Source organism: Astatotilapia calliptera, chromosome 3 (genome assembly GCF_964374335.1).
Source record: "Astatotilapia calliptera chromosome 3, fAstCal68.1, whole genome shotgun sequence".
NCBI lineage: Eukaryota > Metazoa > Chordata > Actinopteri > Cichliformes > Cichlidae > Astatotilapia > Astatotilapia calliptera.
Window position 1 is genome coordinate 45,140,988 of NC_137424.1, and position 24,569 is coordinate 45,165,556.

At 40.1% G+C, this 24,569-nt stretch overlaps 2 protein-coding genes across 3 annotated transcripts; one reads left to right on the forward strand and one right to left on the reverse strand.

Annotated features, from left to right (window-relative positions):
• Positions 1-321: 321 nt before the first annotated feature.
• On the reverse strand, positions 322-3,249 carry nit1 (nitrilase 1). Of its 2 annotated transcripts, none has more exons than XM_026152882.2 (6): positions 3,032-3,249; positions 2,482-2,715; positions 2,177-2,280; positions 1,941-2,077; positions 1,314-1,439; positions 322-1,221 (listed from the first exon to the last, which is right to left on the reverse strand). In XM_026152882.2, exons 1-6 carry the CDS (start codon positions 3,118-3,120, stop codon positions 955-957), a joined length of 957 nt encoding a protein of 318 aa, XP_026008667.1. In that variant the 5' UTR covers positions 3,121-3,249; the 3' UTR covers positions 322-954. The 2 variants fall into 2 exon arrangements, with proteins under 2 accessions (XP_026008667.1, XP_026008679.1); XM_026152894.2 differs by having other exon boundaries at positions 2,482-2,749; positions 3,032-3,244.
• A 6,909-nt stretch (positions 3,250-10,158) lies between these two features.
• On the forward strand, positions 10,159-23,328 carry LOC113018927 (interferon-induced very large GTPase 1-like). The gene is made up of 4 exons (XM_026162357.2): positions 10,159-10,291; positions 12,007-12,118; positions 12,233-12,460; positions 18,572-23,328. Exons 1-4 carry the CDS (start codon positions 10,289-10,291, stop codon positions 23,278-23,280), a joined length of 5,052 nt encoding a protein of 1,683 aa, XP_026018142.1. The 5' UTR covers positions 10,159-10,288; the 3' UTR covers positions 23,281-23,328.
• Positions 23,329-24,569: the final 1,241 nt, after the last annotated feature.

Here is a 24,569-nt window from a genome sequence, read left to right on the forward strand (position 1 = left end):
ATTTGATTTTATTTGTTTGTGTGTGTTTCTGGTTGCATGTGGGTTTTTATTGTGTGGTCACTTTGTCCTACAAAAATAAATAAGGCAAGAATATTACCCAAATATGAAGCAAAGATTTGTGGATACACCCATGGACCTGAAAACATGCTGTGTTTTTTGTTTTTTCCAATTTAAAAAAACTACACCAACAAGCATTAAACCTTAGTGCATGACTGCTCGTATTAATATTCATATTTAGAGCTGTTATACATGTTTAACTGTATGCATAAGTTTCTTGCTGGAACTGGGATTTTGACCCATCAGACAGAAACAAGTCATCACTGCAGAAAAGTAAAGACTCGTTTTTTTATTAGTGAACACAAGAAAACAAACAGTGTCGTGTTTTTAGATAATTCACATTTTAATAAATTAACTGTGAAAGACAATTCAGTTTTAACCCCGCTGTTTCTCATCACATCTTTCACAATATCTTCTCTTACTGCAAGATTTTGCTTTCCTCCCTTCCTGTGCTCTTATTGGCCAACAGCACCACCTATTGATGAGAAGGAGTAATGTCACTTACAGACTCGTGGGATGATTTTAGAATTATTTTCTTTATCGGAAGAGCTAAAAGGCTGAGTGAGCTTTAATAACTGGAAATAAGATGACCTACTACACTGATGACTCAGAGTTTAAATCAATACATCTCAGATTTCTCCATCATGAGCAGAGAAAACTAATTTGAACTTCCTCAATTTCTGTCAACTACTGATGTAAAAACACTGACGGTTTCTTTCCACACAGGAAAGAAAAATTTCCACCACCTCGGTTTGTTGATTCTGAGCTCACAATGATGTCTTTTTTGATCTCCTGTTAATGCTTGAAGTCTGAAGTGAAAAAAGGACACCTTATTCTGCCGGCTGTTACAGACATCCTGATTTGTGGATCCATCATTAAACACCTCCCACGTTCCTCTCAGGTTTGAGGCAGGCTGCGGTAGAAGGCATCGTCTCTGCGGTGCTGCTGGACCGGCATGTTCCTCCTTGTGCTTCTAACTTTCCCCAGGTCCACCTCCACAAGCGCCAAACCTGGCTTCTCCTCCCCGCAGTCACCCAGCACCTCGCCCCAGGGGTCCACGGCCAGGGCGTGTCCGTATGACGAGCGCTTCTCGTGGTGGCGTCCAACTTGTGCCGCTGCCAGGACGAAGCACTGGGTCTCAATTGCCCGGGCACGTAGTAACACCTGAGTGTGAATGCATTTAAAGGGACATTTTTATGGACACTGTTGGTTTATATCTCACAGCAATCCAGCTGTCCTATAATGAGCCAGCTCACCTCCCAGTGAGCAGCTCCTGTGGCTACAGTAAAGGCTGACGGGTATGTCAGGATCTCAGCCCCGTGTCTCTGCAGGGCGACCGACAACTCAGGAAATCTTAGATCGTAGCAGATGCCCAAGCCCACCTGGATTAAGCACAGGGTCAGTAGAAACACAACATGCACGTGCCCACCTTAATGTTACTGCACTTAATCAGTGCTTTGGTGTTTCAAACACTGCTAATCATCATCTTTGAAGTAGTCCAAACAAGACCTTGTAGGATAAATAACCCTGACTTACTTTTGGTGGATATTTAACATCAAATGTAAAGAGAAACTTCAAGTTTCTGTGAAACCAGCATGAAAACTGTAGTAAATATTCTTATTTCATTTACCTTTTTTCTCAGTTGTCATCTTTCCCTCATTTCCTCTCTGAGTTTCTTTTATCTTAACTGAACTCACCTGGCACACATGTAAGGACTGTAAAATAAAACCAGCTGCAGAATCACTGCTTTCTTTTGCATTCTGACTGGATTCCCATGATTATAGCACCCTTAGCTTACATTTGTACCCGTAAATAACTAAATGTTTAATTTAATAAGAGGAATTAAAATTAATTTGCATGTTTAAAATCTCTTAAAGTGACACCTTTCCGATTGGAGTCTGGACCGGGGCCACGAGGGAGGGTCCAGGAATGGTGAAAGCGCTTTCTTTGAGGGACACGCCTTTTTCTGGCAGCTCCACATCGAACAAGTGGGACTTCCTGTAGACTGAAACGATGTCACCTGTGGAGGAAACGACAGCGTGTCAGCGTGAATGAACTAGATTTATTTTAAAGGGCTTTAAACAGAGGGAGGGAGGGAGGGCAGACAGCGGGAAAGCACCTCTATCGTTAATTATGACGTGACTGTTGTAGATCCGTCGGTCAGCCTCCCAGTCGTGTCCCCTCTCATGAAATCCTCCAAGAGACAACCACAACTCCAACTTCCTGAAAGAAACAGCGATTTAAATACTTATCCACACGTTTCCAGCTGACTCCAGTTCATGCACACTATGAAACCAAGAGCACATTTTGCCTTAACAAGCTGATTTTACCAACATTGCACTTCAGCAGTTAGTGAGAAGTTAATCTCTCCAGTGCGTTTCATTGTTGGCGCTGGATAAAACAGACTGAAGGCTGTGTGTTTACCTGGCCAGCTGAGTGTATCTGGAGATCGTGTCTCCTGCCAGGCTCTCTGACAGCGCCAGCGTCTCCTCTCTGCTGGATCCAATGTAGTCAAAGCCCTCAGGCAGGAAGACCATGCTGGCCCCTCGCTGCTTGGCTTCCTCCACCAGCTGTTTGCAGGCAGAGAAGTTGGCCTCTTTGTCAGGGGTGGCTGTCACCTGACAGACAGCGGCCAGCGGGCGAAGTGAGCCGGACATGCTGCGCAGAGAAGAGGTTGTTTTTCAGCTGCAGGCTGAAGAAAACGTTCAGGTCAACCACCACCACCACAGCTGATCATTAACTACTGCTCTTACTACTCTGTTATACAGTTACTGACTGCAGCTCACTGTGGCTTTTAAGGACAGATAGACATCTGTAAAACGAAACCTACAAATAAATCAGTATTTGAACCAACTCTTCAAGTTTTTATGCTCTTATTTGCTGACATAACCCAAAATTTGCAAATTCATGACACTTTGTTACAAAGGCTAGCTCACAGCTGTAAGAATAATCAAGAACAACAGCAACAACATACCTGTTTTGCAGCCTGGTGTTGTGCCTCAAAGCTGGGAACGAGACCAGAAACTTTGCAGATGATCCCAAAACGCACCTGAGCGTCAACATCGGCCCCAGACACTGTCACCTTCCCTGATTAGGCGATTTTAGTATTATCATATAAACATTTACTTCTGTGTTCTGCTCTGTCCTCTTCAACAGGAAGAGTTAAGGTTCATTCTTCTTCTCCTGTGAGCTCAGACATAAAGCACACCAGCTCCACCTAGTGGAGAGTCATCGTATTGGCCTGTGACTAACAAAGAAGCACCCTGAGAGCGCAAATCTCTACCACGGCAGCTCACTATCTGAGCAGCATGTACTTTTAAGGTAAATCAAGTAATTTGATATATAAACATTTTGTTTTCTTTTTGCTCTATAGAGGTGTTTTAGGAAATTGCCAAGTGCTTGCAGTAAAAACAACAAATTTTCAGGTCAACTTGAAAGAAAGGCAGATGTGGTCAAATTTGATATATTTGATGGAAAATCAAAAATGAGTCTTTCAACTGCTGCAGTTTCCACAGTTTTCACTCTACAGTCATCGTTTTACCATCAAAACTTAGGAGTGTTTTTCTTCTTTTAAACAGTGCATTTCTCAAAGCTAAGGGATGTAAATGTTTAGAAATGTGTGGATCCAAGTAGAGGATGAATCTTCTAACTGAAGCATAGAACATAAAAAAACTAGATAGTGTTTTCAGTGAGGACTTTGTCTCAACAGCAGGGAAGACCCTACTTTTTAAACTGCTCATGTGACCACTTTATTGACATCAGGAACATAAAACACACACCGTTGTGTAGGACAAGTCCTCAGCACCCTCGCGGTTATGGTCTTGATTTTGAAACTTTTGTTCAACAAATGTACGGAGGCAGATTTCACAGGGATTTGTCACAGTATTTGCTGCAGTCACACTGAAAACTGTTGGCAGTTGTTTTCAGATGGTGAATTTAAATATATGGGAATTGTGATGGCCAAACCCGTGGCCACACTCTAAAGTCGGTGTCTTATGTATTTTCATTCTTCATTTGAACATAGTAATACATTTTAGTTTCCAATAACTTTATTGATTGGTTTGGATACATTTGTTCTATTTGTAAGCGCGCACATTTAGTTTACTTATGTATTCATACTACTTCATTTCTTTGCTTTCTGACTAACCTTTGTCTTTTTATTTCTTACCTGCATTCATCCCTGGGAGTTGCTGGACAAAAGATGGTAGCCAGGGTTTGAAACCATTAAATACAAAGGAAGATAATTGGACCACACCACCACTTCCTGCTGAAGGGGGGCATGTGTGTTTTCTTTACTTTAAAAACAAAGTATTTGTATTTAATTAAATATTTGAGTTTAGGGTTTAATGGGGTTTTGATTTTCTTCTTTAGTGTTTAGTTTATTAACAAACTAGATTGTACTGCATCGGTTGTGATTTATGATTGTGTTTTGTTTGTTACCCCTCATGTGTCACAATGGTCTGATCAGCCATTATATATACCCTTGTATGTCATTTCATGTTTAGGTCAATTATGTATGTTTGAGCAGTCATTTGGTTTGTTAAGTTTGCAGTCGTTGCCTGAGTTCAGTTTTGTTTCTTTGACCTGTTTTATGAGCTCAACATTTATTAGTCTTGTAAATATAATTTTTGGGGGTTAAATAAATGGAAACTATATTTTTCTAATAATTCCTGGGCTCCTCCTGTTTTTCAACTCGGTCCATCACAGGAATGATGGGTCATCCTGATTGGCACATTAACTTCAGGCTTGTTTTTCATTGGCGGACTGTTCTTCAGCAGACAGGTGGTTCATATCTAGGCAGTTACAGTCAGTTTTAGAATCTGTGGTGGATTGTCCCACACGTCTACTCAACTAACCTAATTGAATGCCTCTGTTTTTAGTCTGTATAGTTTCACACGCACACAAACACACACAGTTTAGACATTTAGAAATTTAAAATACATAATTCCAATCTTAAAATGATATACTTATTTAAAACAAAACATATCCATGTGTTAGAATGGCCCAGTCAAAGTCCAGATCTAAATCCAATCGAGAATCTGTGGCAAGATCTGAAAACTGCTGTTCACAAACGCTGTCCATCTAATCTGACTGAGCTGGAGCTGTTTTGCAGAGAAGAATGGGCAAGAATTTCAGTCTCTAGATGTGCAAAGCTGGTAGAGACAGACCCTAAAAGACTGGCAGCTGTAATTGCAGCAAAAAGTGGTTCTACAAAGTATTGACTCAGGGGGCTGAATAATCACGCACACCCCACTTTGCAGTTATTTATTTGTAAAAAATGTTTGGAATCATGTATGATTTTGGTTCCACTTCTCACGTGTACACCACTTTGTGTTGGTCTTTCACGTGGAATTCCAATAAAATTGATTCATGTTTGTGGCTGTAATGTGACAAAATGTGGAAAAGTTCAAAATTATTTTGCCAGGGGGGCAGTTGAAGATGGAGTCCACCAAGCTCAAAGCCATCACGGAATGGCCCACTCCCACAACCCTGTGAGATGGACACTGTCATCAGCCCACACTGTCGTCAAACTGAAATTGCCATCCTCTTCTGGATTCTCTTTGCCTGCCCTCCATCAGCTCAGCTCTCTTTCATATCTCTGGCTCCTGAAATTTAGTCACCACCGCTTACCTAGTTTCTCCTGTATTTCAGACACATTACCTGAGTGACTCACTGCCCCAGTTCCATGACAAGTCAGTCCCCATGTGTTCCCCATGTTATCTGACAAAGGCCCTCTGTATTTGGTTAAGTCACCCCAGTGACTTATTGACGTATTCCTTGTGTTATAATTGTTCTAACAGTAAAGATTTGTGAATCTCATTTCTGTCTATGCATTGGTATCTGCAGTTGGGTCCTACTTTCGTGGTGGCCTCCGGGCGTTTTGACACTGCTAGTCACAGCACACAGCTTTAGGCTTTGGGCTGGGGCAGTGGCTGTTCCAGCTCGGGAATCACAGGTGGTCCAGAGTTTACCAGCACAGACTCTATGGATGTCTGGGCAGAGTTACAGTCTCTGAGTCAGTTGGTGTTGGAACATTGCAAAAGGTTTCAAAAGAGTCTAGCTCTGAAGAGAAGTCTCTTAAAAAAAAGAAGCCAGCTCAAGTGCACAGCTGACAGTTTCAAGAGAGGCCAACACAGTCTCTAGCCTTGTCCAAATTCATAGGCTGCATCCTCCTGAGGACCCGGCCTTCGCGGTCTATGTGGGGCGGGTCCTCCGAAAGCCGGGTAGGCCGGAAGTGAGCACATGTGAAATTGCACGGTCTAGCCTTCAGATTTGGGTCACCAGCTGTCTCGGTGGAGTTTAATAAACTCGGCCATCTGCTCCTTGCTATCTAAAATATAACAGGACACTGGAGTAAATTCTCGATCATCTCATACTTCTGTTTAATCAGTTTTCTGTTTGACGTTTATTCAGCTGTAATCTTAGCCAAACTGATTTACTCACCAACAAGTAAAACACTGAAACAAGCCAAACAATAACATTTTAAGTTATCTAAGTGGCTTACATATCATGTTTAACCTGAGTAACGAAAGACTGCGGGGGTCTGAAAACAATGTGATGGGAGTTCACTGTTCTCGCCAGCTAGTTAGCCGGTCAGCTATCGATATGGTGGGTAACAAACATCTCCGAAAACGTTGGAGCATGAATTTGGACACCCCATCTGATAGAGCTGCCTCTGAAACATTATGAGTCTCAGAATGAGCTGGCAGGAAAAAAGAAATAGATTGTGGAAAGGAGAATGTGACAAAGCAAAGTAAGACTGAGACAATAAACAATCATACACAGGATAACAAGAAGATGGAAACAGGTGGGAACACAGCTGGAGATAACCTAATGACTAAGGATTATGTAAAAGACACACAAGATAGGGAAGAACAGACAGCAAGAGAAAGAACGCAACAACAGAAACTCCAACTTGAGACAAAGACAGAAGGTTAAACACATAAGAAGACAGGCCACAGAGATCAGACAGACACGGGGACACAGCTGAAGAAACAGAAAAGAGTAACAGAAAATAACGAAATACCACATAGCCAAGACACAAAGATACATGGCCTCAACTAGAACATAATCAGAGAAGATGAACTTTACATCAGGTATGTTAAAAGCTTATAAATTTGTAACAAACAAGGGTTTCTTTTGTTTCATTCTCATTTTTGACCTTGATTATGATTCTGAATTTTATTGATTGATTTCTGTATAGAGATTTTCTTTCATCTGCAGAAAACATTTGTGCACTAAATCATCTGAGGCAGTTTGCTCTCAAAAACTTAACAGGAAGTCCCATGATCCTGAGTAAAAGTGAAAGTGTTCTAACGGTACGAAAAGGGGGAGGTCAGAACCTCCCCTGCACACACTGCATTCAAACAGACACTATAAAGAGATTTACATGTAAATACATATTGAAAGTGAAAATGAAAGTGTTCCTCTAATGGCATAAGGGGATTATCCTGTTATCTACAGCAGGAAACAGGAAAGCAATCATACTGCCAATGGTGCACAAGCTGGAAAAAAATTGATGACATTTTCAAACAATAAAAACTAAACTGAAGCAAGAAGTCCAGTCTGTAAACTAAATGAAACTAAAGAGAATTAAAAGCAATAGTTGCTTCTTTAAGAGGATTTTAACTGTTAAATGGAATTTCCCCACATAAGAGAGCACTAAGTGTGTGTGTTTGGTTGTGTGTGTGTGTATGTGGGATATAACCAGCTATTGTTATTCTCATATTTGAGCTTGGTTATAACCCTGAATTTTGTTTTTGAATTCCAAGATAATCTACATGTTATACGATTAGTTTCATAGCTTTAACCATTCACTTTCTAAGAAATTGTCTTTAATCTGCAGAAAACATTGTTGCACTAATTTCCTGAGTAAAGGTGAAAGTGTTCAAAAGAAGCAGATCAGAATCCCCGCCTGCTGGTACTGTAACTTCTGCATGTGTGTCCACGGACATGGTGGACCGGCGTGTCTATTACATGCTTTTCTGTGATATTGGATTTCTTATTTTGAGCACAGAACGAACATGCAGCCTCAGCCTCAGACATCCTTAATGAGAGATGGCGACTGTTGGAGTGATTTTGTTAAAAGTTGTCATTGTTGTGCTTAAGTTGTAAACCTTGTCTTGAACTGCATGTTTAGATATTTCTATGTTCCTCCCTTACATGTAGGATGTTGGGGGAAGCTATTTAGCAATAGTTTCCAACTGCAGGTACACTTGCATGTAAGATTCTCGTTTCCTTATTTGGTAAGGAATGTTCACTTCCTGCCTTTATGGGCTCACCGATGCTTGTATATGGTGGACCGTTAAAGGAGTTCAGCCATATATGGGGTGAGGGGAGATAACCCTTTTTGTGACTAGAGATGTTGTTAAACGGTTGTAACCACATATAGCTAGCAGGAAGTCACGTATACAGAGACACACACACACACGCACTCACATGCTTGCACATGCATGCACACACAGTGGCTAGCTTTTACAACACACCATATGGTTTTTACAATGGGGGGTTGTGTAATTGTTTTCAATCAATAAAATGGCCTCAACTAGAACATAATCAGAGAAGATGAACTTTATATTACGTTACAAGCTTATAAATTTGAGGCTGTGAGGGGAGGCTGAAGTTTGGAGCTGGCTGAGTTCGGGTGAAGAACTTGGAACTCTGAAATTCGGACCAGGCTTCCCTTGCTCAACTAAAAACCGAATGAGCTCTGGTTGTCTTGCTTTTTTTCATGGTGAAAAGTCTCTGGGCTAGCGAGGCCTGCGAGCGCAGACTTAACAGCAACCAAAGCAGACGTTGTAGGAAGGAGATGGTGCGATTCCTATTGGGGTGATGATGAACAGCAGTATAGACCCAATGTATAACCTGAAAACGGACACGTGAGGGGACAAAAAGACAGTTAGGTAGTCGATTACCTGGGTCAGGCTCATTTCTCAGGGTGTTTTTGACCAGTGGGTTAATCTCCCAAGTCAGTGAGCTGATGACGCAGGAAGGTGGAAGGACTCTGGCACCCCCGGAGGTGGTTTTAGAGGTGAAAAATTGATGGGACAGGACTGGTTTCACATTGTGGGATACAAATCTGTAGGTGATAGCTAGGTTAAATCTAGTGGTGAAATTGGCCCACCTGGCATAGTGAGCATTGAGCAGCATGGTTGGTTTCAGGTACACAAGGTGTTTAAAGGTTGCTCAGCTTCCTCCAGCAAATGTCTCCATTCTTTCAATGTCATAATTACATCCTGTGGGAGAGAGAGAGCAGGACAGAAAAGTGGAAGGAAACATTAAATCTTCTCTTTGAGAGCATGGCACCAACTCCTGAATCAAAGGCATCCACCTCCAAAATGAACTGCTGTGAAGGATCTTAACAAGTGCAGTGCATATTTTAGTTCTTAATTGCCGTTGTGTGTGTGTGTGTGGTTTTTTTTTAATTTTAATTTTAATTTTTTACAAGAACTAGACCAATTTCAATATGTCCACTGGAATGGCCAGTAGTTGGGCTTTTGCACAGTGAAAAAGCTGCTCTACAGTTGGAGTTTCACTAAACTCCCGCTTCTTAAATTTCTAGTATAGCCAAGGAAAAAGAGGTGGCTACGACCAGTGCAAAGGTCCCGTTAAGCCAGCACAATATAACAAATTCTCATGTGATACGTTTTTAATATGTCTAATGTGTCTCTAAGTACATTAAAACTATCACACAAAACACCAAGCTAAGAGTGAGGAAAACTTTGACTGAAACACTTGACTGCAACCAGCACCATTTCTTCCAAATTATTTTAGAGTTCAGAGCCACTGCAACCTCTATACACCTAATCATAAATAAGTAATCATAGTGTTACTTATTTTTATACTATTTAAATTTAACTTTTGAAGCACATTACACAGCTGCGCATCATTATTTTTGTGCTTGCATGTTTGTGTGGAACATAAAGTTATTGTCATAACATGTCATTCTCATGTTTACTCTTCACTGAAGGGGCAGTTACAATCCCCTCTGCACTACACTGCCTCAAGGAATGAAAGTAAGTGAGGCACTAAACCCCTTTACAAGAAATCACATGATCTTGACTGAAAATGAAAGTGTTCCATCTAACGGTATAAAGGGGTGGCCAGCATCCCCGCTGCACTACACTATTTGAAGAATTCAAAGGAAGTGACTTATCTACAGAAACAGGAAAACTGTCTTACTGCCTACAGTGCAGAAGCAGAAAGGTTAGACGGACAGATCTCTTCGGTAATGGTAAGTTGTTTAATGCTTTTTCCACCCCATTCTTTGTGGCCACACAGTCTGATTAATGGGTTGTGATTTAACCTTAAATCTAGTGGTGATAAGATTGCATTACGTGCATTTTTAGGTTGCAAATGATAACAGGTCACAAAGTCTGGTGTAGTGGGACAGATATTATAATGTGATTATCACTGTCTAGATCAGGGGTACATACATGAACCTTCAACATCAAAAGAGCTATTTTAGACCCTCCAGCCGAACACTGTGACAAAAAGAGCCATGCGTGCTTGTGTGTGTCTGTGGTTTGTGTGGTGCAGGTGGGGGCTAAGAAAATGATGCCATTCAGAGAGGATAATGCATATACTTATTACAAGAATAATAAGATGTCATAAAAAGAAGAAGAGCTTTTTAAGAACTGTTTAACAATCACTTGAATAGGAGAATAAACAACACGGGCATGTGCAGGCCTACTTTTAAATAAAAATGCGTACGATATGATCTACAAGCATAAACTAAGCTTTAGAAATGTATCCAATGATTTGTGTGTAACCTTTAAGGGCTCGTGAATGCTTCAATCCACACACAACTACAAAGCAATCTGACCACAAATAATTTTTACGTTCAGCTTCATGAATCCGATCACTTTGACTTTCAAATGTCTAAAGCTACATGTAACATGTCTCTTGCTCACTCACAAAACCCTAAATATGCGTGAATGAATCGCCTGATAACCACAGATCGTGTTGCTCGCCTACATGGGGTTTTGAGGCAAATTCAAGCCTTCCAGCTTCTGCATTCAAGTCTCAGCATGGAACAAATGTGTACAAATGTGTGTCATATCGTATCAATATGCAACCCTTCTGAGACATATTTCTATATGTCCATATCGAAAGCATAATTTTTCATTTTCAAATAAGAGTCGGGATCGGCAGATTATTAAAAAATATATTTAAATGTTTTTTTTTTCACGTCTAGTTTTATTTTTTAAGTTTAGTTTTAGTTCATTTTCATGTAAATGGTTTTTTCTACCCTGTTTCATGGCTTCTTTTGGACAAAATGTCTTTAATCTGCTGAAAAGTTAATCTGCAGAGTTAAATTACTGTAAAATCTGTACAAGAAATCACACAAACCTGAGTAAAATTGAAAGTGTTAAACTAACACTTTGTACAGCACCTAAGATGCACTACACTGCTTTACAGAATGAAAGGAAATGAGGCACTAAACAACTTTACAAAAGGTCACATGATCCTGAGTGAAAACAAAAGTGTTCATCTAACAGTGTAAGAGGAGTGGTCAGAATTATCAACCTGTGACCTAGTTTGTCCTGGTGCCATGTGCATGTATGGAAAATGTTAAAACACTCTGTTTGTTATTGTATTGACACTTATATGGATCTTAGGGCATATTTTAGGGCATGGTGCTGTAAAGTATAAAAATCGTGCACAGTGTTTTGTTTATTTGCTTTCTATTGCTTAATTTTTAGAAAGCGCTCCAATTGTTTGTGAGATGAAAGGACAGGCAGAGAGTTTGTAGCCTTTTTCAAAATGTGAACTATTAAACAGTCATGGAGCATAAATAGTTGCTCCAATAGTTACTCCCTGATGGCAGATTCTATCAACAATGGAGGTAAAGTGTGTAAAACAGAGATATTGTTCTCTGGAGATATTGCATTTGCAAAAATATATTCATATGTGTTTTTTTTCTTGTTTTATCATCATTTGTAAAAGGAAAACAATGATGAAGATTTAGTTGTTGAGCTATACTGTGAGGAAGTAAACGACCCTCCGTCAGCACCATCTTCTGCCTGCAGACATGACTGTCAGCAGATTGTTGCAGGAGGTAAAAGTCAGCTTTATGCTTTTTATTGCTACAGCAGAAAGACATGAAATAATGTGAGGTCTGTACGTAAGACCATTATTAATATTATCAGTATAACTATTATTATCCCCACAGATACTTGTCGTGATGTAAAGACAACAGTGTTCAATATCAGCAGTGAGTTAGTGTATCAGCATTTGGACACTCCTGCTGGTGACAGTGAGAACTACACAGTGATTACATGCAGAGAGGAAGAAACTGAGCAAGATTCGATAGACATGAAGAGCTCAGAGTCCAACAACCTGAAAACAGAGGAAGAAAAGTCCAGCCATGCTCCTGAAGACATGAAGGATCAAATTAAAGGTCAGTCTGTTCTTACCCTACACACACAAGTAAATGTTAACACACACTAGAAAAATTGCATTTCCTGCTAAAATGCTGTGTGAATGCTGTAAGGCAGAAACTGTCTGCTGAAAACAGCTGAAAATAGCTGAAGAGGCTGAAATCACTAGTTGAAAAGTTGTTGAAATTGTAATAACTTTGCAGAAATCCAATAACTCAGAAGAAACTTATCAGAAATAGTACAACATAGCAGAAGTATTGTAATTCAGCAGAAATGTTAATATTTAGGACAAACATAACTTGGCAGAAAGACTGTAACAGTATAACTTAATATACAATAGTATAATAGTATAACTTAGTAGAATGTAAAATAGCTGGAGAAATACTATAATTTAGCAGAAAAGTACCAGAAATCTTGGAAAAGCAAAATGGCCAGCTGAAAAAAGCTCAAGTTTCCTCAGAACTACCTTTCAACTCAAAAATGGGAAAAAACTTTAGAAAAGCAAGAAGAAACAGCCAGGAGATAAGTTAAAATAAGGTAAAAATTACATTCTTAACAATGCTGACACACAGAAACGCAGAGACACATAACCCACGTCCAGCAAACAATGTGTACAAACATGGACGCAAACATAAACGCAGACAAACAAACGGACACACACGGACACACAGAGACACACACACAGGCACGCACACAAATACCTTTGCCAGTCCTTTGCCAGTCAATCAGTCTAAATATGCTCAATTTGAATACACCAACGTTTTCACATCCTTTCGTTTAGGAGATATGACAATTCGAAAATGCCCCCTGTTAGAGAATTACAGCTCTGATTTCAAGCAGCATCTCCATTGTGTTTCTATGGAGAGTTTTCAGACTTTGTGTTTGACAGAAATCTATAACTCTATAAATCTATAACTTTTTTTGGACATGAAGAATAGATTCAGAAAGGTCCAGTGAGCCACTGAAAGTTAAATGCATAGCAACCATAGCAACGCATGTATTTTCTGAAAAATCACAATGATGCCTAAAAACCTAAAGCGGGATTAGATGAAAACAGTAAAAGATATGAAAAAGGCGAATTACACACGAGTAACCAAATAATTTGAGAGCATTTTAAAGTCTGAATGTTGTTTCTACTAGTGATGGGATTTTCGGCTCTTTTTAGAGAACTGTCTCTTTCGGCTTGGCTCACTAAAAACAGCCGGCTCTTTCAGCTCCCAACCGGCTCTTCGGGTTGTTTTGTTGCTTTAACCCTTTAAGACCTACCATAGAACCAAGTCCGCCAGAGCTTATATTATATTTTTACATGCTGTAGTGCCATTTTTGGGAGCATTTCAAGTTGCTATACATCAATACAACCATTACAGCCTAAATTTTAATAATATGTATGCATTAAGTGCATAGTACACTCAACAAAAATATAAACGCAACACCTTTGTTACTGCTCCCATTCCCCATGGGATGGACGTAGAGACCTAAAATTCATTCCAGATACACAATATAACCATCCCTCCCAAACAGTGGTCACAAATCAGTCCAAATGTGTGGTAGTGGGCACATCTGCTATATTGAGATAATCCATCCCACCTCACAGGTGTGCCACATCAGGATGCTGATCTGACATCATGAGTAGTGCACAGGTGTACCTCAGACTGCCCACAACAAAAGGCCACCCTGGAATGTGCAGTTTTGTCTCACAGCAAAATGCCACAGATGCCACAAGCAATGAGGGAGCGTGCAATTGGCATGCTGACAGCAGGAATGTCAACCAGATCTGTCACCCGTGCATTGAATGTTCATTTCTCAACCATAAGCCGTCTCCACAGGCGTTTCAGAGAATATGGCAGCACATCCAACCGGCCTCACAACCGCAGACCTCGTGTAACCACACCAGCCCAGGACCTCCACATCCAGCAGGTTCACCTCCAAGATCGTCTGAGACCAGCCACCCAGACAGCTGCTGGAACAATTGGTTTGCACAACCAAACAATTTCTGCACAAACTGTCAGAAACCGTCTCAGGGACGCTCAACTGCATGCCCGTCGTCCTCATCGGGGTCTTGACCTGACTCCAGCTCGTCGCCGTAACAGACTTGTGTGGGCAAATGCTCACATTCGATGGCGTCTGGCACGTTGGAGAGGTGTGCGCTTCACGGATGAATCATGGTTCACATTGTTCAGGGCAGATGGCAGCTGAGAATGTCCCAGTTCTTGCATGGCCAGCATACTCACCGGACATGTCACCCATTGAGCATGTTCGGGATGTGCTTGACCGGCGTATACGACAGCGTGTACCAGTTCCCACGAATATCCAACAACCTCGCACAGCCATTGAAGTGGAGTGGACCAACATTCCACAGGCCACAATTGACAATCTGATAGACTCCATGCGACGATGTGTTGCACTGCATGAGGCAAATGGTGGTCACACCAGATACTGACCGGTTCTGGGTCCCCAGACCCCCAATAGCGCAAAAAACTGCACATTCCAGGGTGGCCTTTTGTTGTGGGCAGTCTGAGGTACACCTGTGCACTACTCATGATGTCAGATCAGCATCCTGATGTGGCACACCTGTGAGGTGGGATGGATTATCTCAATATGGCAGATGTGCCCACTACCACACATTTGGACTGATTTGTGACCACTGTTTGGGAGGGATGGTTATATTGTGTATCTGGAATGAATTTTAGGTCTCTACGTCCATCCCATGGGGAATGGGAGCAGTAACAAAGGTGTTGCGTTTATATTTTTGTTGAGTGTATATTCAAATAATTAAAAAAAACCTTCATTTACCTGTTACTACCACACACCCAATCCGATTGTTGGTACTTCCTGGCTTCAGTGTTGCCAACTTAGCGACTTTGTCGCTATATTTAGCGAGTTTTCAGACCCCTTAGCGACTTTTTTTAGAGAAAAAGTCGCTAAAAAAAGACGTGAAAGCGCGTATCGCTTTTACTCTCAACAAGCAGCAGGTGCTGTAACGCAGTCAGTTCTTCTTTTACTCTTTTACTCTTATGCTGTTTTGTGGATCACAAGGTTTAAAACTACTTATAAACACACACACACAAAGTAACTCCACCAGAGTGCCTATTTCGGGTCACTTTTGCCGGTCCAAGCCCGGGTAAAGGAGCAGGGTTGGAATTGTGACATTAAAAAAAACAATAATTGCTAAAAGAAATTTAATTTGTAGTTCTAAATAAACTCTAAATGCATTTAGGACGTTTTTTACTCACTTCCACAATGTTATTTCTCTCTCCAACAACATAAGTTACAATTAGATTAGCATGACCAATTATGCAAATTAGGCGATGATGTCATTTAGCGACTTCTAGCGACTTTTAGGACAACCAACAGCGATTTTCCTTACTGAGGAGTTGGCAACACTGCCTGGCTTGTGTAGTCACTAGGTAACAAAAGCTCAACAGTTTGTACGTGCTCCGGAGTTTGTACGTGTTTTGGAGTGTGTACGTGCTTTGTCTCTAGGGGCCACTGTAAATATACTTTTATTTATTCACTCCACATAAAATGTAATAAATAAATTATAAAATACAGAAACCAACTATTTACATTTCATACATTTCTACTTTTAACTACTTAAATTTTCAGCTTTTTCCTTTTAAACAAATTTAAAGTGAAACAACACAAAACACTGCAAACCACAACACAATAAAATATAAATTAAAATATGGGGAAAAAAAGGGGGGGGGGGGGAAAGAACGCCCAGATCTTTAATTAAGGGAAAGGTTGGCATTTAGAAATATTAATATCACACTCAACTGACTGCATTTTATCTTCCCATTGCACTGATGGGTGGACAGTTCTTAGGTGCCTGTGCATGTTGTTTGTGGAGCCAATGGGACCTAAAATTCATAAAAAGCTTAATATTTTAAAAAGTATAAAAGCAATAAGTACCAAAAGATAAAGCCATAAAGAGGAGAAATAGCAGAATATTGTAAAATTTGAATGGTAAAAATAACACAAAAATTGTGGAACTAGTTAACCTGTTAAGCTCCTAGTGGTTTTCTGATCCCTGCGATCTCCTCCCTTTTAAACCCATCTTTGGGTGCGTGGGTGCTTAAGAGCTTAAAGGTCAAAAAGCATATGGAAGAAACGAGAACTAGAAAATGCATGTTCTGAAGAAACTGCAGTGTGGATGCTGATAGCTGAATGTTATAATCTGAAATGAAATAATTGCTGAATGTTAAGTTAAAAATGTTGAATGAGCTGGAAAATACAGAATTTTTCACCTGAAAACAAAAGTGCAGAACTGGTGAAAGCTGACGTTCACACTGAAGAAGAAATTTAAAAAAAGCTGAATGTGTTTAAAATGGAGATCAGAAAAAGCTGAGCAATGAGAAAAGAAAATTTTGAGTCAGAAAACATCTGAATAAATATTAAATGTTCATGTTCTTTGAATCACTGAATATCTAAAATGTGATCCCTCCACTTGGATCCACACAGTTTAAAAAGTTTAAATGTCTGAGCTTTGAAAGACACGGTGTTGGAAAGAGAACAACAATGGCTACGTTTTGAGGGTAAAATAATGGCTGTAGAGCAAACACTGCGGACACAGCAGCAGTTGAAAGAGAAGTGTTTAAGATGAATCTTGGCAGAGTGAGAGCAGTGTTGCCAACTCCCCAGTAAGGAAAATTGCTATTGGTTGTCCTAAAAGTCGCTAGAGGTCGCTAGATGACATCATCACCTAATTTGCATAATTGGTCATGCTAACGTAATTTTAACCTACGCTGTTGGAGAGAGAAATATAATCGTGGAAGAGACATAAAGTGAGCAAAAAGCGTCCTAAAGACATTTAGAATTTATTTAGAAGTACAAATTAAATATATTTTAGCAATTATTGTTTTTTAATGTCACAATTCCAACCCTACTAATTTATCCTGGCTTCGACCGGCAAAAGTGACCCGAAATAGGCACTCTGGTGGAGTTACTTTGTGTGTGTGTGTGTTTATAAGTAGTTTTAAACCTCGTGATCCACAAAACAGCATAAGAGTAAAAGATGAACTGACTGCGTTACAGTCAGTGCTGGAGCAGCGGCTTCGCTCATGCGCGGTTCATTTGCAGTTTGGATGCATAGGTGTGAACATCTCCTGCAGCAGGGGGAGGACTATCCTCCGCCCGTGAGCACTTTAGCACGGGTGAGGTGCCCACGGCGACATCGCTGCTTGTTGAGAGTAAGAGCAACACGCCCTTTCACGTCAAAAAGTCATCATAAATAAGTCTCCAATAACACCAGAAAAAGTCGCAAGATTTTTCGCTAGTCGCTTTTTAGAAAAAAAAGTCGCTAAGGGGGTCTGAAAACTCGCTAAATATAGCAACAAAGTCGCTAAGTTGGCAACACTGAGTGAGAGACAGAAGCAGGCAGGTGTGAGCCTGGTTGCTATAGAGACTGCACCCAGTGGCACCATACACACGCACACAGAAATGCGTCCCACTTCTGCTGCTTAAAATGAACAGAAAAGTCAGCCCGAAACAAATCATTCCCAAAAGAAAACGACAACTTGTATTGACAAAATTCTTTCACCGTGAGTGGCAGCAATGTCTAGTCTACTGAATTCCCAGTTTTCATGCCTGTGGAGTTTATTATATGGACGTGGTGACAGTGTAAAGACAGCCTTCTGATTTTCAAACGAACTTTCTGAGCCATTTTAACATTAGAGTCTATGGAGGAGTTGGAGGGAGGAGGCTGTGCATCGGTGACATTTATGACAGAACCATAACACCTATTACAATAATAAACACATTGGATGAAAGAGGACAGCGATGGCTACGTTTTGAGGGTAATATCATACCTGTAGAGCAAAACGCTGTGGACACAGCAGCAGTTTAAAGAAAAGATTTTAAGATAAATTTGTTATAGAAGATTAGAAGAACAATACTGAAGAACAAAACCGTGGATGGTGATTAAGCATCCACAGTATTGTAAAGGACAAAGAATAAAGAGAAACAGGAACTCAATAGTGTGAATGCCTCAGCATACACACAATAAAGTATAAAGAATAAAGAGAAACAGAAACTCAATAGTGTGAATGCCTTACAGCATTCAAAAAATTTAAAAAAAGATGGCATACTGGATAAAAACAGGATGTAATAACTTTTAACTCCCACATCCACAGTGAAACATCTGGAGAGCTTATTGGAAGAACTGGGCTTGAAGCAGTACTACAGAGGGAAGCTATCGCTCAGCAGAATACTTGAGATTGGCATGAGGACCACCACTGATGAACCTGCCAAGTGTAAATCTGACCTACCATGGTATTTTCTAAAGAAACTAATGATGTTTAATGTCACTGCTAGGAATGTGAAATGCACATTACAGTGTGAGTCAAACAGTGATGATGAATCAGGGAGTAAAAAGTTCAGTCTTAAAAGTCTGGTCTGCAGTCCAAACACAGATGACATGGTGAACCCCCTCGACGTAATCACTGCTCTCTTTCTGTGTTCTGATGGTTTTCTACAGCAGGAAATGGCACTAAAAATGTCCATGTGTCAGTTCTCTGTTCCTCTGCTGCTTCCCAATTGTGACACAGGACAGTGCACACTCATGCTGTGGGCCATGAGAGACATTGTTAAAAAGTACAGACCTCAGTCTCTTTCACAGTCAAAGGGCTTCATTGAAGAAAGAATCGTTCTCTCTGAACTTCCAATGGTCTCTTTTGTCAGACTGGGTGAGTGCTCTTTGTCCAAGTCAGAGATTCTCAATAAACTTCTGAGCAATGATCAGCAATACCACGACACCTTTGTTCACCACAACATGGAGTGTGGTGACAGTCCAAGAAGAATTTCTAATGGACTGACTGAAATTACTTGGTATCTTCCTGGTGGAAACAAAAACATTGATATTTTCAGTCAGCCAGTGGCAGTAGCTAACCTTCGTGGGGAGATTGCTTCATTTGAAACACAATACTCCTTTTTGTGTCAGACATCTGCAGCAGTTTTTCTCTTCTTTGACCATTTGGATTCTGAGTCTGAGTCTGTGATCAATCTGCTTAAAAGCCAAAACCACAAAGCACAGATCTTCTTGGTCGGCAACTATGAGAGCAAGCGCTTCAATTTAGATGCTTTAGAAAAAGTGGCATCTGAGTTGGGCTTGAATAAAAACAACATCATTATTAAGACAAAGCAGAAAAATGACGCAAATTTTGTAAAAGATTTGAAGAAAACAGTCAGTAATGTGGTTGAGAAATCAGAGGTGAAGATGAAAATAGAGGAGATGGTGGACGTTGCTCATGAACTGGGAATACTGGTTGATGAAGACTCTCCAGAGTGCCAGACTGCAAAAGAAAATGCAAAAACCATCACGGCAGGAATTCAAGACATTTATAAATACAAAGAAGATGAGCTTCCCCGACAAGGACAAATATGGAAAACATTGACCTCGTTAGAGAAGGAAGAATTTCGACTTCGACATGTTGGATCTAAAAATGTAGAAAATTACAAAAGTGATCTTCAGAAACAGAAAGAAGAACTGCGGCAAAAACAGAACTCTTATGAGATATCAACAGCTATGACAAACTTCATCACTGGGATATCAAGCCCAGGAACAGAGAGGTTTTATTTCCTGAAATGGATGAGAATGAACCTCGATAATGTGTCTCGTATAAAACTGTGTGAACTCAGGGAGAAATATAAAGAAAAAAGCAAGAACTCTGAGAACAAAGAGGAGATCAAAGAAATTGATAAACAAATTTCCAACAGCTCACTGGGGATTGAACACTTCTTCCGTGAAATGGGTCAGATCTATGAAGCTTCACTGTCTCTCCCCAAAACAGACCCATCACGTCAACAGTTGCACCATCTGCCCAAACTGTGTGCAGAGTTGTTGCTTGATGGATTTCCTCTTGAGCTCGTAGATGGAGATGCATCCAACATCCCTCTCAGATGGGTGAGTGATGTTCTCTCTCAGCTCAGTGACCTGGTGTCTCCAAAGAAAAAAGGAAAGAAGAGGAAGATATTGGTAGTCACAGTTCTTGGAGTTCAGAGCACAGGAAAGTCCACTCTCCTTAACACCATGTTTGGAGTGCAGTTTGCAGTCAGCAGTGGTCGATGTACTCGAGGTGCCTTTATGTTGCTTATCAAAATCAATGAAAACTTCAAAAACATCCTAAAATGTGACTTCTTGGTGATCATTGACACTGAGGGCTTAAAGTCACCAGAACTTGCACAACTGGACAACAGCTATGAGCACGACAATGAGCTTGCTACACTTGTTGTGGGGCTGAGTGATGTCACCATAGTCAACATTGCAATGGAGAATTTAATTGAAATGAAAGACATCCTACAAATAGTTGTGCATGCTTTTCTCAGGATGAAGGAGGTGGGCAAAAAGCCTAAATGTCAGTTTGTTCACCAGAATGTGTCGGATGTTTCAGCCCATGAGAAGAACTTACGAGACAGAAAACTGCTCCTGGATCAGTTGAATGAGATGACTCAGGCAGCAGCCAAAATGGAAAAGAAAGAGGAGAACAAGAGCTTCACTGATGTGATGGAGTACAGTCCAGACACTGGGAACTGGTACATTCCTGGACTGTGGAATGGAAACCCACCAATGGCACCAGTTAATGCAGGATACAGTGAGGCTGTATATGAGCTCAAGAAAAACATCATCCAACTATTGAGAAACTGTGAGTCATCTGCTAATGATATCATGGAGTTTAAAGAGTGGGTGAAAAGCCTGTGGAATGCAGTAAAGCATGAAAACTTCATCTTCAGCTTCAGAAACAGCCTCGTAGCTGATGCATACATGAAGCTCTGCACAGAGTTCAACAAATGGGAGTGGGAGTTCAGAAAAGACATGTACACCTGGGTAAGAAATGCAGAAACTAAAATTCACAATTTTGGTACCATTGCAGCAAAATCTGAAACATCTGACATGAGAGAATTTCTCAGATCTTTGAAAAGTGAAGCCTCCAAAGTGCTGTCTGCATGGGAGACAAAGATTCTGGACAATCTGACACAATATTTCGAGCAAACAGAGGGTCATGTGTATCTGGTTGAAGGATACAAAGAGGAGTTCTCAAACAGTGCAAAGGTCCTTCGTCGTGAAATAGAAACTGGTGCAATGTATCAGCTTGAAGCAGCAGCAGAAATCAGACAGGGAATGACAGAAATTGATCAAATCAAAGACAATCATAGAAAAGCGATTGAAAAAGAAGTGCGTGCATTAATTGATAAATGTCGAAAGAAAAAAGTCCAAATGACAGACGCAGAGTTGGACAAAGAGTTTGAGAAGATGTGGAAGGAAACTTTAGAAAAACTGTCTTTCTCTGAACAAAAAACCTCGAATGTCACAGACAGAGTGTCCTATTGTCTGAGAGAAAATCTGAAACACAGGGGGGGGCGTGCAAATGAGTTATTAAGTGAAAAGAGTCTGAAAAGTTGTGGAAACGAGTCATTCAAATATACAGCTGAAGGATGGTTCAACAAATTTAAACACACAGCAAACAAGTTACTTGCCCGTCAGGATCACATAATGGCTGCACAACATCTGGCTGACAGAATTATAGACATTTGCACAGAGTTTGTGAATAAACGAGTGAAAAGCAAAAACAATTACCATGACACTTACATCCAGGAGATCCTCCACATGATTGATGTGACTCTCCAAAACAATCAAGATGTCAAGATAAATACTGAGTTTGAAGTTTCTCTAAAACAGCACATCTGTGGATTTGCAGCCAGAGAGTTTCAGAAAATGCACGAAGATTTCTTAGAAGAAAATGATCCGTACAGATGTCTGATTAAAAACAAGGAAAGGTTTCATGAGGACTTCAAAGATGTGTTTCATGAACGAGACCAGTGTCAGAAGAAGGCAGAAGAATTCACAAATCGATGTTTGAAGCCTGCTGTTGAAGACTTTGTTAATCGCTCCCTGGGTCCTGATATCATTGATGAAATGAGGAAACTCGAGCAGTTCAGCACAAGAATGTCCTTCCAGTATTCAATTTTACTGGATTTGCTCTCCAAGGATGATTTTCAAAACTATGTGAGCTACATTCGCTCATATGAGAAGTATGTAAAGACATGGATACTTGAACAGATAAAGAAGCGCTTCTCAAATGAGTCGACAGTTTTTGAGTTTGAGGAGCGACATTTACGGTCATGTATTGACAGCATAAATTCTGCCATTGAAAAGGCCAAAACCAGAGAGCATGATGACTTCAAGGCTTTTGTTGAAGACATTTGTAAAGAACTTGGTGATAAACTGGTCATTTCCCAGGATGCTCTTGGTGCTTTCATGATACTGAACAATGCTGACAAGGAACAGTTTGCTGGCTGTCTCACAACATCTGTGAGTGACTTAGAAAAAGCTCTTAGAAATGAGTCTAAAGTTTCTACCTTTGAAATGAAACTACAACATCTCTGTGTAGAGCCTCAGGATGAGCTTTTCAAGCAGCTGATTGGTTGTGGCAAACAGTGTCCATTCTGTGCAGCTCCCTGTGAGGCAGGAGGAAAAGCCCATACTGAGCACTTTGTTTCACTGCATAGGCCATCGGGTCTGGGTGAATACAGGAACTCTGCAACAGGTATACTTGTCACTGAGTTATGCTCGTCCAATGTGAAAAGTCACAAATCATTTAGCTGCAGTGAAACAAAATATGAACCACACCCTTATAAGGATTACAAACACATTTTTAAAGACTGGAAAATTCAACCAGACGAGAGCCTGGAGGCATCAGACTACTGGAAATATGTTATGACAAAATACAACAATAGATTTGCCAAAGAATATCAAGCAGAACCTGCTGTCATTCCAGAAGCTTGGAAAAAAATAAACAAAGAACAGGCAGAAAAAAGTCTCAAAGAATCATTTTACATCAAGTAACTTTCCAATTCAGGGTTGTGGGGATGACTGGAGCCTTACAGGAGAAAATAGCACAGATATAGTATTTGTAGTATGTGTGTGTGTGTGGTGGAGGTGTGTGCGTGTGTGTGTGTGTGTGTGTGGGGGGGGGGGGGGGGGGTTCATTCATGGCACTATAGTAGACACTGGGAAAATGCATGTAATCGTTGAATAATTATTTTCTTTAAATTATTAAATAGATGTGATATATATATATATATAACATATATATACATATATGTTATTGATTGATTTTGTTTTTTGCCAGAGATTCACAATTTTGTTTTGAATGACTTAAATAGAAAAGGAAATAAAAAAAAAGAGACTCTATAATTTTTACTTCTGTGAGGATTATGGTTCAAATTTTTAATTGTTTAGTGTTTAGATCATGTTAATATAAAAATTTTCTTTATTCTTTTGAGTATGTGACTTTGTTTTGCAGAATTTAGAATGAGCTTTTCTTTTACTGACATATCTGATCTTACACAAACTTTTTAAATGACTTACGGGATTCATTTTCTATCTGATGAGAGCAACAAATTGAGTTACCGGTATGTCTATTTGTCACAGTTTTTGAGTCTTTGCCATTGTAAAGTGTTAAGTAACGGGACACAGGATCTTAGTCATGTGTATGTGTTGTTTTGAATTGTATGAGTTTTAATGTGTTGGCGTTAAATAAACTAAATTCATCCCCAAATATATGACAATGAAGCTTCCAATGTGTGTGTCCACATACATCTGGACTAGTAAACACTGGTCACAGTTCAGGTCAGAACCTTCCCTTACAGACTGATCGACACTAAAACTGAATGGTAAAATACCCCCAGCAACAAATTCCTGTACTATAGAGGGCCAGATGTGACAAAATGAAATAATTAAATATGCCATTAATTAATTATATAAATGTTTCAATAATTAATTAAATGCTAATTTATTTCATTTAAAACATTGAATAAATCATTTACTTGTTTTCAATTTTATTTATTAAATTCATTATGTAGTTAATTCATTATTGAGACATTTATGAATTATTTAATTATGTATTTATTTAATTCATTTTGGCACTTCAGCACTAACTGGCTCTCTTTCCTCATTCAAACGCTGCAGCATGGTGTATGTGCCATTCCACCTCCTACAGGAGCTTTAGATGTGGTCTGCCCATCTGCTGCTGCATTTGGCAGAGCTTCTTTGCTGTTGTGCTAGACCAGAAATGGCTTACTATCTTCTGAGCCTTACCTCTGAGCTCCTCAAGTCCAGGTGTGTTATCAATT